This window comes from Denticeps clupeoides, chromosome 5 (genome assembly GCF_900700375.1).
Source record: "Denticeps clupeoides chromosome 5, fDenClu1.1, whole genome shotgun sequence".
In the NCBI taxonomy this organism is placed as follows: domain Eukaryota; kingdom Metazoa; phylum Chordata; class Actinopteri; order Clupeiformes; family Denticipitidae; genus Denticeps; species Denticeps clupeoides.
Genome location: NC_041711.1, coordinates 13,193,592 through 13,205,187, shown reverse-complemented (window position 1 = coordinate 13,205,187; position 11,596 = coordinate 13,193,592). Strand labels below are relative to the sequence as shown.

At 40.9% G+C, this 11,596-nt stretch overlaps 5 protein-coding genes across 7 annotated transcripts; 2 read left to right on the top strand and 3 right to left on the bottom strand.

Moving 5' to 3' along the window:
• The first annotated feature begins 6 nt into the window (after nt 1-6).
• LOC114789740 (gamma-crystallin M2-like) lies at nt 7-1,113 on the top strand. The gene is made up of 3 exons (XM_028979064.1): nt 7-226; nt 372-614; nt 762-1,113. The coding sequence occupies exons 1-3, from the start codon at nt 170-172 to the stop codon at nt 1,035-1,037; spliced, it is 576 nt and encodes a 191-aa protein (XP_028834897.1). The 5' UTR covers nt 7-169; the 3' UTR covers nt 1,038-1,113.
• An 804-nt stretch (nt 1,114-1,917) lies between these two features.
• LOC114790624 (gamma-crystallin M2-like) lies at nt 1,918-2,903 on the top strand. The gene is made up of 3 exons (XM_028980842.1): nt 1,918-1,927; nt 2,050-2,292; nt 2,631-2,903. Exons 1-3 carry the CDS (start codon nt 1,919-1,921, stop codon nt 2,901-2,903), a joined length of 525 nt encoding a protein of 174 aa, XP_028836675.1. The 5' UTR covers nt 1,918.
• Nucleotides 2,904-3,526: 623 nt separating this feature from the next.
• Nucleotides 3,527-4,352, bottom strand: LOC114790317 (gamma-crystallin M2-like). The gene is made up of 3 exons (XM_028980278.1): nt 4,294-4,352; nt 3,892-4,134; nt 3,527-3,796 (listed from the first exon to the last, which is right to left on the bottom strand). Exons 1-3 carry the CDS (start codon nt 4,300-4,302, stop codon nt 3,527-3,529), a joined length of 522 nt encoding a protein of 173 aa, XP_028836111.1. The 5' UTR covers nt 4,303-4,352.
• A 1,449-nt stretch (nt 4,353-5,801) lies between these two features.
• LOC114790183 (gamma-crystallin M3-like) lies at nt 5,802-6,775 on the bottom strand. 2 transcript variants are annotated; one of them, XM_028980000.1, is made up of 3 exons: nt 6,703-6,775; nt 6,299-6,538; nt 5,802-6,133 (listed from the first exon to the last, which is right to left on the bottom strand). In XM_028980000.1, exons 1-3 carry the CDS (start codon nt 6,724-6,726, stop codon nt 5,858-5,860), a joined length of 540 nt encoding a protein of 179 aa, XP_028835833.1. In that variant the 5' UTR covers nt 6,727-6,775; the 3' UTR covers nt 5,802-5,857. The 2 variants fall into 2 exon arrangements, with proteins under 2 accessions (XP_028835833.1, XP_028835832.1); XM_028979999.1 differs by lacking the exon at nt 6,703-6,775 and having other exon boundaries at nt 6,299-6,580.
• A 3,222-nt stretch (nt 6,776-9,997) lies between these two features.
• Nucleotides 9,998-11,537, bottom strand: LOC114790567 (gamma-crystallin M3-like). 2 transcript variants are annotated; one of them, XM_028980741.1, is made up of 4 exons: nt 11,500-11,537; nt 11,108-11,347; nt 10,708-10,988; nt 9,998-10,235 (listed from the first exon to the last, which is right to left on the bottom strand). In XM_028980741.1, exons 1-3 carry the CDS (start codon nt 11,506-11,508, stop codon nt 10,710-10,712), a joined length of 528 nt encoding a protein of 175 aa, XP_028836574.1. In that variant the 5' UTR covers nt 11,509-11,537; the 3' UTR covers nt 9,998-10,235; nt 10,708-10,709. The 2 variants fall into 2 exon arrangements, with proteins under 2 accessions (XP_028836574.1, XP_028836575.1); XM_028980742.1 differs by lacking the exon at nt 9,998-10,235 and having other exon boundaries at nt 10,602-10,988.
• Nucleotides 11,538-11,596: the final 59 nt, after the last annotated feature.

Below are 11,596 nucleotides of genomic sequence, written 5' to 3'. Positions count from 1 at the left end.
TAATTTGCGGGCCTAGGCCATTTGTTGTGTTGAATCAGGGTTTTCGCCTCTATGGCCTGGATCAAGATCTTGGCAGCATCTCAAAAACACCAAATCCCAGTCATTAAAATAACAAAACAGGCTGCGTAGCAACTGCACATCTAGCTTTATAAAACAGGGCCTGTGCCTCATGGCAATGGCCATCACTTCAGGGACACTACACCAGAGCTGTGTCACAATGAGTAAGGTAAGGAGCACAAAGGAATCGAGCAAATTAAACTTTTTTTTTTAAATAAATTGTTCGATCAATTCCGAATAGGAACTATTTTCAGCAACAGCATTACAAAATCACATTTGTATTATTAAAATGTGCCATTCCCATGTTTCCTCAGATCATTTTCTATGAGGACAAGAACTTCCAGGGACGCTCGTATGAGTGTGACGCAGACTGCCCTGACATGCACCAACATTTCAGCCGCTGCAACTCCATCCAGGTGGAAAGTGGCTGCTGGGTGTTGTATGAGCGCCCCAACTACGGTGGCTACCAGTATGTGCTGACCCGGGGAGAGTACCCAGAGTACCAGTGCTGGATGGGCTACAACGACACCATCCGCTCCTGCCGTAATTTCATCTATGTGAGTGCACTGCGTGTCTTGACGGGGCATGAGAAACTGCTATACGGGGATATTGAGGATGCAGGCACATTGCCACCTTACACACTGAAGACAGAATAAGCAGACTTGTAGAATTATTATCAGTCTGCCCTCTGGTTTCTGTCACAGAACAGCGGCAGCACCTATCGCCTGCGCATCTACGAGCGGCCTGACTTTCAGGGCCAGATGATGGAGTTCAGCGATGACTGCGAATCAGTGCAGGGCCGCTTCCGCAGCCGTGACATCTACTCCTGCAACGTCGTGGGCGGCTACTGGACCATGTACGAGCACCCCAACTACAGGGGCCGCCAGTATTTCATGCAGCCCGGAGAGTACAGGAAGTTCAGCGACTGGGGCGCCACCTGTGCCACCACGGGCTCCTTCCGCAGGGTCACTGATTTTTAAAGAGCTGTGTATCTAATGTATGCCACGAATAAGTAACTTATAAATAAAGGAATTTTCTCGATTGAGACCCATGTAAGGACTGTCAGGTTGTGGGCCGTTTTAATATAAATGACACATAAAATGCATTAAATGTATATACATATATAACAATACATTTACTATTTCAGACTTTAGATTTATGTTTGATGCTAAAAATGCAAAGCAGCATTTTTAAACAATATGGAGTATTTCAGATTGAGATGGTTTCTGATCATCTGAGAGTCTTGACACACTGATTTTGTAGTTTTAAAGGCTCTTCTGAAATCCTCGTTGTACAGCTGGTACTTTGTAGAAGTGTGTTCCATACAGCATGAACAGTTTAGCTAAACATCACGAGATTATGTGTCTTTGTTGTCCCTCACACTGAAGGTCATAGGTCATGGGTCTTCTGGCAGTAAAACATGTCTCTCAGGCATAATGTCCTGACTCCCAAAAGGTTTTTTTTAATAGACAATAGAAAAAACGCCAGAGAATTCCTTGCCCTATTAAATCTAGCATCTATTCCAACACAACAGGAAGCCTCTAGGCCACATATTCTTTAAAGAGCATTTAAGCATTCTGTCAATTCTGTTAGACTTACAGGATTTACCTAACTAACAGTTATAAATACGGTGATAATCCCTGAAACAAGACACCGAGGGGTTTGATGCTGTCACTGCTGCGGTTTGGTTAATAGAAACTAGGAAACTGTATGAATAAAGATGAGGTGAAGTCATGCTAATGTGAAGGTTCTGCTGACTCTGGCACCAGTTCATTAAAATAACAAAGGTTATTTTTAGACCCCAGACATATATAAAGAAAAACACACACTTATACAATAACTGCTACTGTTCAAGTGCAACATGGGTAAGGTATGTATGTGTTGCATTCATTAAAAATTGCCTGTGGATGACTGTTGAAAGGATGTGAAGCATGGTCTGGTAGCTGGTAAAAACAAATAAGTTTTTTCCTGTGTTTCTGTGATGTCTGCCAGATCATTTTTTATGAGGACAGAAACTTTGGTGGTCACCAACATGAATGCATAGGTGACTGTGCCGACCTGCATTCTTTTTTCAAACACTGCAACTCCGTCAAGGTGGAAAGTGGCTGTTTTGTAGTGTATGACCGCTCCAACTACCTGGGACACCAGCACTTCCTGAAAAGGGGCGAGTATCCTGACTGCCACAACGCAACAGCCATGACTGACTGCATTCGATCCTGCCGTATGATTCCCATGGTACTGAAACGAAACAAAAAACAAGGATAAAAATGGGTTGACTTGTGTGTGGTTTCTGGCTCTACAGCTGGTTCTGTAGAATTCTGGTCTCCACTTACATTCCAGTGAGATTTGAACTATCTGTAGCCAATTAAACTCAACACTCTCTGCCTGTTAACTAACTGAAAAACCATGCCTCAATTGAAGGAACTTTGCTGAACCCTTTCATACTGTCTACTGTGAATGGGAAGTGACCTTTAGTTGCTCTATTGCATTCAGTAGTCAGTACATTGAGTTTACTTGGTTACCTCTACAACTCTAAAAAGACCACATAATAAATGTGCATTCTCCTTCTATAGTACAGAGGCTCTTACAGAATGAGAATATATGACCGACACAACATGGGTGGCCATATGATGGAACTGAGAGATGACTGCTCCAGCATTATGGACCACTTTCACATGTCTGACATACAGTCATGCAGTGTGACAGAGGGACACTGGTTGATGTATGATAAACCCAACTACAAGGGCAAGATGTATTACCTGAGGCCAGGAGAGTACAAGAGATGCAGTGAGTGGGGTGCCATGAGCTCCAGGATTGGTTCCATTCGACGAATCACTGATTTTTAAATCTTGCTTTTTCAGCCTGAATAAAATAAAATTCTAACAGAAATCTTGTCTGTTTTGTCACTTTATCTAAATATTTTTTTTTGCATTCAGTGTATCTGTTGGCTCAGTTTCAACAGAAACTGAATATATCAAATGAATTAATTTCATGGGCCACAGGCATCTCGTCCATCCTGCTATATTGTCCTATATTGATGCAGCACACAGACTAGTCATTATTTAGGACATTTAGGCCAAGTCCTGATGATACATTTCCTTCAAACTAGCTTGCACAAGCTTTAATATCTTCTTCTTCATTTGAGGATTACCCACTGTAGTCGGATCATTTTTGCATGCTCAAACTGATATCAAGGAATTCAAACACCACTGCATTCCTTATAAGGACTTGTTTCCCAAGAATGCCTGAGTTTCGCTGAAATAGACAGGAGTGGAATCTGATTGGTGAGAACGCTATGAACTATAGGGCTGAGTTTAACCAGGAATGAACTTCATTCAGGCCTAACAAGGCCAGTAAGAAGGTGGTAATAAATGTCTGAGGGACATAACTGCAGATGACAAATTTATTGCAATGGGTTATTTCAAAGAGAACAAAATTGACAGGATGAAAAGTGTTGAACAGATTACTTTTAACACGTAATCCGTCTCATTGAACCTATTCTGGAGCTCAAAGACCCCCAGTCATTAAACTTCCTGTACTCCCCGGGTCTTAGCAGGTATTGACGCCCCCTGTAGTTAGGGTGCTCATAGAGCAGCCAGAAGCCGTCCAAGACATTGCAGGAGTTGACATCACTGAAGTGGAAGCAGTCGAACAGGGAGGGGCAGTCATCGGCGAACTCCTTCATCTCTCCCTCGAAGTTTGAACGCTCAAAGATCTTTATTCTGTGAGATCCTTGGTGCTGTGAGTGTAAGACACAGACAGACAGACCAAGAAAGAGGTAAGACAGCAACACAGATCAATCGATGGATTCCAGCTTGTGAGCCTTTTCTTCACCTGTGGAATCGAGTGACAAGACCTGACACAGTCATTGAACCCCATCCAGCGCTGGTAGTCAGGATACTCCCCCCGGTGCAAGAAGTACTGGTAGCCCATGAAGCTGGGACGCTCGTAGACCATCCAGCACCCACTGTCGACTTGGATGGAGTTGCAGCGGCTGAAGTGGGAGTGGAGGTCAGCACAGTCGCTGCTGCACTCGTACGAGCGCCCCTTGAAGTTCCTGTCCTCATAGAAGATGATCTGAAAGCAGATCGTATGGGTTTTACTTGTGAGCCAGGACCAAGAGCCGCTTCCCAACAATTGTAGCCAGACCCTCAAAATGAACCTTACTGATTTTGGCTGAATGGTTTATGAACGTATGCAGAGGTACAAATTGCACATTAAAACAACCAGTCTTACCTTCCCCATTGTGTTTGAGTGACTTTGGACACTGCGCAACACAGGTAGAGGGCTAGCCCGTCTCTTTATAGCCTCTATGCTCGCGCCGACATTGTTATTTAAATACATCAATCTAACATGTCAGCTTTTTTTATTGATTGTGCAGCTGCCAAACTGAGTCAGAAGGACTTTAAGCCAATTGGGCTTGAAACTAATTGTGCAGAAATGGATTTGAGCACTTGATCAGATTTTGTGGAATTGCTCTATAAAAAGGTTGCCATGACCACCAAATCCATGTATTAACTGTAAAACGCTATGCAACATTTGCTAGTTTAGAAACCACTGACTACCTTACAAACTGTGCATATTTTCTTAAATTCATAGAAAGGACTGTGGTTGGAAAACTCTCACTATTCACAAATACCATATTAAAAATGAAGGAGGACATAATGTGGTCTCATGTGGTTTGCCAGAGGATAACAAAATACTTTTTTAGTACATTGGTACCCTTTTTGTGTAAAAATCTGCTCAATGTCAAATTACTTAAGTAGGCAAGTCGGACACTTGACCTTTATTTATTTTCCCATTCAATCTAGCTACAGGCTAGACAGTAAAATTGGCAACAGAAATCTACATCTGGGGGCGAACAACGGATCACCTTTTAAGGTCACCTTATCTTTTAAAATTCTAAAATTATTTTCTGCAGAGACAATATTAAGTTTTGTCCTACTTTCGGTCAATGTACATATAGCAGCTGGTGTGGAAGCAAAAGACTTGAATGTGATCCACTCTTCAACCTGAAGCATTTTCTGCAGGTCAGTTACTGCCAATCACTGATGAATAATAATAATAAGAAAAAACATTAACAAGGATTATTTTTATGTAAGGAATGTAATACTGTCAGCATTATGAAATTAAAAAGGACCCAAAACTGTGTCTATACTCTTTGACAGGACATGTTCACTAATACATACCTTAATAAATTAATATTACTTATTGGTTTCATATGTCCGTAAACATTCTGGTGCTTAAATAAATAAACAATGAAACCAATCAGCAGGTATCATCAATAATCTGAGCATGGCAGACTGTTATTGCAGGTGACCAATGAAAGTATTTTTTTTTTATTGCATTCAGTTTAAACAATTGTTTATTTGCAAAGTTCTTTACTGATATTAATTCAAATGTCATGAATACTTTCCCATGTTACTCTGAATAGAACTAACATTTTATGTGCTCAAATTAAATAGGTTTATTGTATTTTTAGAATATAATATATAGTGAACTGAAAGTGAGTGAAAGTGAAGTGATTGTCACTTGTGATACACAGCAGCACAGCACACGGTGCACACAGTGAAATTTGTCCTCTGCATTTAACCCATCACCCTGAGTGAGCAGTGGGCAGCCATGACAGGCGCCCGGGGAGCAGTGTGTGGGGACTAAAACCTTCTGAACCTAGAACCAACATAATTGTGTTGGACTGCAGGTTGTGTTTTTAAGATCACTTTTGAGAGACCAGTCATCAAGCATTTCTCTTGAGTAAAATCTTTATTAAAAATTAGCGTCTCCAGTTAAAAAGCCATGTTTAGTATGACTCAGTGATTCTTCTGATAGAATTGAAGCCAGTGTTGTCGAAACCCATCTCTCGGAAGCTCCGGTACTCTCCGGGTCTCACATACACCATCCTGCCTCTGAAGTGGGGCTGCTCATACAGGAGCCAGTGACCATCCATCACGTTGCAGGACTGCATGTCAGACATGCGGAAACGATCCTGGATGTTCTCACAGTCGTCCATCAGCTCGTGCATCTGACCAGAGAAGTTCTCCCTCTCATAGATTCTCATTCTGAAGGATCCCCGGTGCTGTAAACAGATATTATTCACCTTCAGTTCAGATGGGGCTTGGTCATTTTTTTAATAAAAGAACTTATGTAAGTCATTCTGGACAAGAACATCTGACAAATGCTGTAAATGGAAATCTAAATGTCATATACACATGAGAGGATGAACAACAAATTTCCGTCTCACCATTGGAATCATGCGGCATGATCTGATGCAGTCAGTGAATCCCATGCGCTGGTAGTCAGCATAGTCTCCTTGCCTCAGGAAGTATTGGTGTCCCGTGTAGTTTGGACGGTCGTAGACCATGAAGCAGCCACTCTCCACCCTACAGGAGTTACAGCGGCTCAGGAAGCTGGAAATCTCCGAGCAGTCGCTGTTGCACTCATAGGAGCGGCCCTGGAAGTTCTTGTCCTCGTAAAAGATGATCTGATTAAAGAGAAGAGTGGTTGACATAGGAAAGACCGCCAGTAGTGAATGTTGCATTTCCCATGTGCTCAGGCCAGACAAATTAAATACAAGATTCACAGATTAAACGAGTAAATACAAACAGCATCTTTTTTGTTACTGCAGTTGGTATAATCTGGTGTTACCTTCCCAGTCATGGCTGCAGTCATTTGATTTGTGCTGTGCTGTCCATGGCCCTGCAGCCTTTTATGCCTAATGAGAGACCTCAGGCAAGGCATCCAATTGTATAAAGTCCTGATGCAGCAAAAAGGGGCAGACGTCAGTTCTGTATAGAACAAAGCAGCAGAATAACGATATAATTTTGGCCATAATAAGATAAAACAAAATGCAGTGTTTACATTAATACAATTCAATGCAAATTTCATGGAAACACATTTCTACCTCCACAAAAAAAAGCTTTATTATTTTTATTCCACTTTTGCTACATCACATAGATCTATGTGTGTTTTTTGTGGAATTACATGACATTATATGGAATAATTGGAGAAAAAAACCATACATGCATATTTTTGGTTTTACATCTTTCTGTCTGGATGCAACTACTGGCAAGTAAACAAGAGGTGTGAGATGATGACAACATTTGCCACTAGAGCGCAGACTTCTGCACTAATTTACCTCACTGGAATGACTTAACAGCATTTTTACAGTCAGGAGTCAAATTGAGAACAATCGCATATTATATAATTATATAATTATATAATGCATCAATGCTATGTCAGTTTAGAATATGTCTCATATACTTATGTTACTGTTATACATATGTTTCATGTTTCTACCCTAATTTAAAGTTTAGTGGAGACAACAAATCTTCCCTTGTCCAAAATAGTTCTCAGTGGGGGTCATTGTGACTCTTGTTTATTGTGTAAAAGTTTGCCAAAAAATGCTTACATGATCACATGATAGCCTTATAGGAGCTGTGGATTAAACAATCTGGCGCCTCAGCAGTTTTATACAATGCACTCACAGAAACTGTGGACATCTGCATAGCTATAAAACAGCCAAGCTGAACCATGGAACATTTTGACAACAAATTGTCCCCTTGTTGGTGGCCTTTTATTTCATGACCAGGCACTACGGCATTTAATATTATAGTGTTAAACTGTATTTTTGTAGTACAGAATGTGCCACAAGTTGTTAAAACTAACCTGAATTGACCTTTTCTTCATGATTCCAGGTCATTGGCTCAGAGAAAAAAAAATGTCCAGATCTCTCCTGTGACCGCAGCAAGATAGCCTCCTCAGAAGCTGATGATGCTCCTGCAGGATGCACGTTTCCATTAAAAGAACAGGTACTGATGGAAATAAGTCAGCAGGATAAATCCAGTTCTGGACTCACCTAACAACGATTTACCAATTCAGCATGCCGTCATGTCGAGATTTAGTCACTTAAACAAAGAAAAACTTTTTTTTAAATGAATAACATTAACAATAAACAGAATAAAAGATGTATTGCCAAAAAACACCATTTGTGCTAAATGTATATTTAGAGGTTAAGAACTTGGATGTGCGTATTTTTGCTGTGTCATGTAAAATGTGTAAATACATTTCACAATGGAAATATGAAACAGTGAGATTCCTATCTATAAAAAAGTTAATCACGACCAAAATCTTGTGAAAAGATAGAATATCTGACTAGATCTGTAAGTATGAGAAAAAAATGACCTGGTTTTCTCACAAATAATGTAATTGAAGCACCTCTTTCTGTGTTTTCATTTATTTATTTATGTGTTTATTTATTTATACAAAAACTACTAGAATCTAACTAATTATCTGTTATGCATATCCAGGTAATGTTAATAATTAAGTATTTCAGCATTTAAAACCCTTGAGAACATGATGAGTATAATACCATACTGTGCTAAGAAGAGTATTTTTTACTTTTTTGTATTCTTTGAATAAGACGAAAGAATGTTATTATAATCCTAAGAATGGTTTATGTTATTTGCTCTTTCCTTTTTCATTTGGTAATTATTGCTTAAATGTGGTTAACATTATTTGTCATAAGCCTTAAATAAAAGCTTTTTGAATGAACAAATTCTCCTGAATATCATCAAATGTTTGTGAATACTTTTTATTCATAAACAGATTTCATATGACATTTACATAATAGGCATGATACACAAATTAGAGTATCATGCCTATTATGGTGAGCGGGGGGAGTGTGGGGATGGTGCTTTGCTCAGTGGCATCTCAGTGACACCTTGGAGGATCAGGATTCGAATCGCTAGGCCACCACTGCCCCACTGCTGTGTGCTTAGGGTCATTGTCATGTTGGAACCTTCGGCCCAGTCTGAGGTCCTGAACACTATGGAGAAAGTTTTCATCCATGATATTTCACCCCTGTACTTGGCCGTGATCATCTTTCAACCTGTCATCCTGTCCAAGCAGCTGCAAAACACCCTCACAGCATGATGCTGCCTCCACCATGCTTCACTTTTGGGACTGTATTGGACAGGTGATGAGCAGTGCCTGGTTTTCAACACATACCGCTTAGAATTAAAGCAAAAAAGTTCTACCATGGTCTCATCAGACCAGACAATCTTATTTCTCACCATCTTGGAGTCTTTCAGGTGTTTTAGCAAACTCCATGCAGGCTTTTATGTGTCTTGCACGGAGGAGAGTCTTCAGTGGGGCCACTCTGCCATAAAGCCCCGACAAGTGGAGGGCAGTAGTGATGGTTGACTTTCTCCCATCTCCCGACTGCATCTCTGGAGCTCAGCCATAGTGAGCTTTGAGAGAGCTTTACCTCTCTCAAGAAGGCTCTTCTCCCACAATTGCTCAGTCTGGCTGGAACAGCCAACCCCAGGAAGGGTTCTGTTTGTCCCATCTAAGGATTATGGAGCCCCCTCTGTTTTTTGTAACCTTGGCCAGATCTGTGCTTTGCCACAATTCTGTCTCTGAGCTCTACAGGCAGTTCCTTTGACCTCATGATTCTTATTTGCTCTGACATGCATTGTGAGCTGTAAGGTCTTATATAGACAGGTGTGTCCAGTCAGTGTCATCTAACACAGCTGGACTCAAATGAAGGTGTAGAACCATCTCAAGGACAATCAGAACAAACCGACATTCACAGCAAAGGGTGTGAATACTTAGGACCATGTGATATTTCAGTTTTTGAACTTGAACTTAAATTATTTTAGCAAATGTCTACAACAAAGTGTAAAAAATTTAAGGGAGTCTGAATACATTCCATAGACACTGTATGTGTGATATGTGTCCATATGTATTACAACTGCATCCTGCGTTGAGCAGGCGTTCCACCCTGGTCTAGTCTACGTGCTATGCCCAGTGTCCCGGGATGGACTCTTGCAGCCGAAAGCCGGAGAAGAATTAAGAAATTATGGAAAGTGAGTGAGGGAGTGATTGATGTATTACAACTGACAGCTGTTCCCGCACTTCCTGAAAACAAACAATACAAATGTTTGTCAACAACAATATTTATTCATTTGTGATCTGTAATGATCAAGAATACAATACAAATCAAACTATATAAAAGCAATAAAATGAAGGTCTCTTTGCCTCCTGGGATTCGTATTCTCCAAATTCTGTTCATTGCTGAACTTCAAGATGACCACGTCTGGTCTCAAACTCCCATTCCCTTCTGCCTACAATTCCTTTGCTCCAGACATGTTGCAGCATCTACCTCCTCCCATGGTCCTCTGGAAAACCACAGTTACCACATCAGACCACATTATGTCCTTCTTTATTTTTCATTTGCTATATGAACAGCAAGATGTTTCCAACCACAGTCATTTATATGAACTTAGAATTGAAGAAAGACGGTTGTTGACTAGAAGAAAGTTGAGAATTATGAAACATAACAGAAACCATGTTTGTTGGCTGGCCAAGTTAAGGGTCGGATCTGGATGAAAGTGAACATTTAGCTTGATGATGACTATATGGTTTTATGCGTGTGTCTATCTGTGTAACGATACTGGTTATGTAGGATAGTAGTTTTGGTCCAAATCATTAGGAGTTTTAGAATGAGTCCAGGAATTCATCAGAATGTGTGTTGTGTATCTATGTGTGCTTTACAAGTTCTTTATTCTGCACCTCTATACCAAAGTGTTGATACAATTGGAAAAAAATGTATTCACGTTTGTATAATGTCTCAGGCATTGTATGAATCACCTTTAACATGAATCCATAATACGGCGCAGGGAGCTGATCTTTATCGTGGAACTCATTCCCATCTCTCGGAAGCTCCTGTACTCTCCAGGCCTCAGATACACCATCCTGCCTCTGAAGAGCGGCTGCTCATACAGGAGCCAGTGACCATCCACCACGTTGCAGGACTGCATGTCAGCTATGCAGAAGCGATCCTGAACGTTCTCACAGTCATCCATCAGCTCGCTCATCTGACCGGAGAAGTTCTCCCTCTCATAGATTCTCATTCTGAAGGATCCCCTGTGCTGTTTGTTAGAAGAACAAGAACACAAGGTAACATATTTTAACCAGCACTATCATTATATTCTTTCATAGCAGATATACTATGTTGAACTTTTTCACAAACGCTTGGACGAATGTCAACCTGTGGAATCTGGCGGCAGGACCTGATGGAGTCGCTCATGCCCATGCGGTGGTAGTCCGAATACTCCCCTCTTCTAACAAAGTACTGCTGACCCATGAAGTTGGGGCGGTCATAGACCATGAAGCAGCCGCTCTCCACCCTGCAGGAGTTGCAGCGGTTCAGGTAGGGAGAAAGTTCAGGGCAGTCATTGCTGCACTCATGGGAGCGACCCTGGAAGTTTCTCTCCTCGTAGAAGATGATCTGAGAAAACACAATTAAAACCACAGATTAACCACAAATGTTAATTATGCAATTAAATGCATATGGAACAGAACAGAGATGCACACCCTACACATTTTACATAATTACAAGACATCACAACATATAATAATTGCAGTGAACTCCAGTTGTACCTTGCCCATGTCTGATGAAGTCCTGCGATGCTGTCCATCGGGCCATGGTCCACTATCTGCTTTTATACTTTATACGATTTGCTTTGGGTTTTGTTAT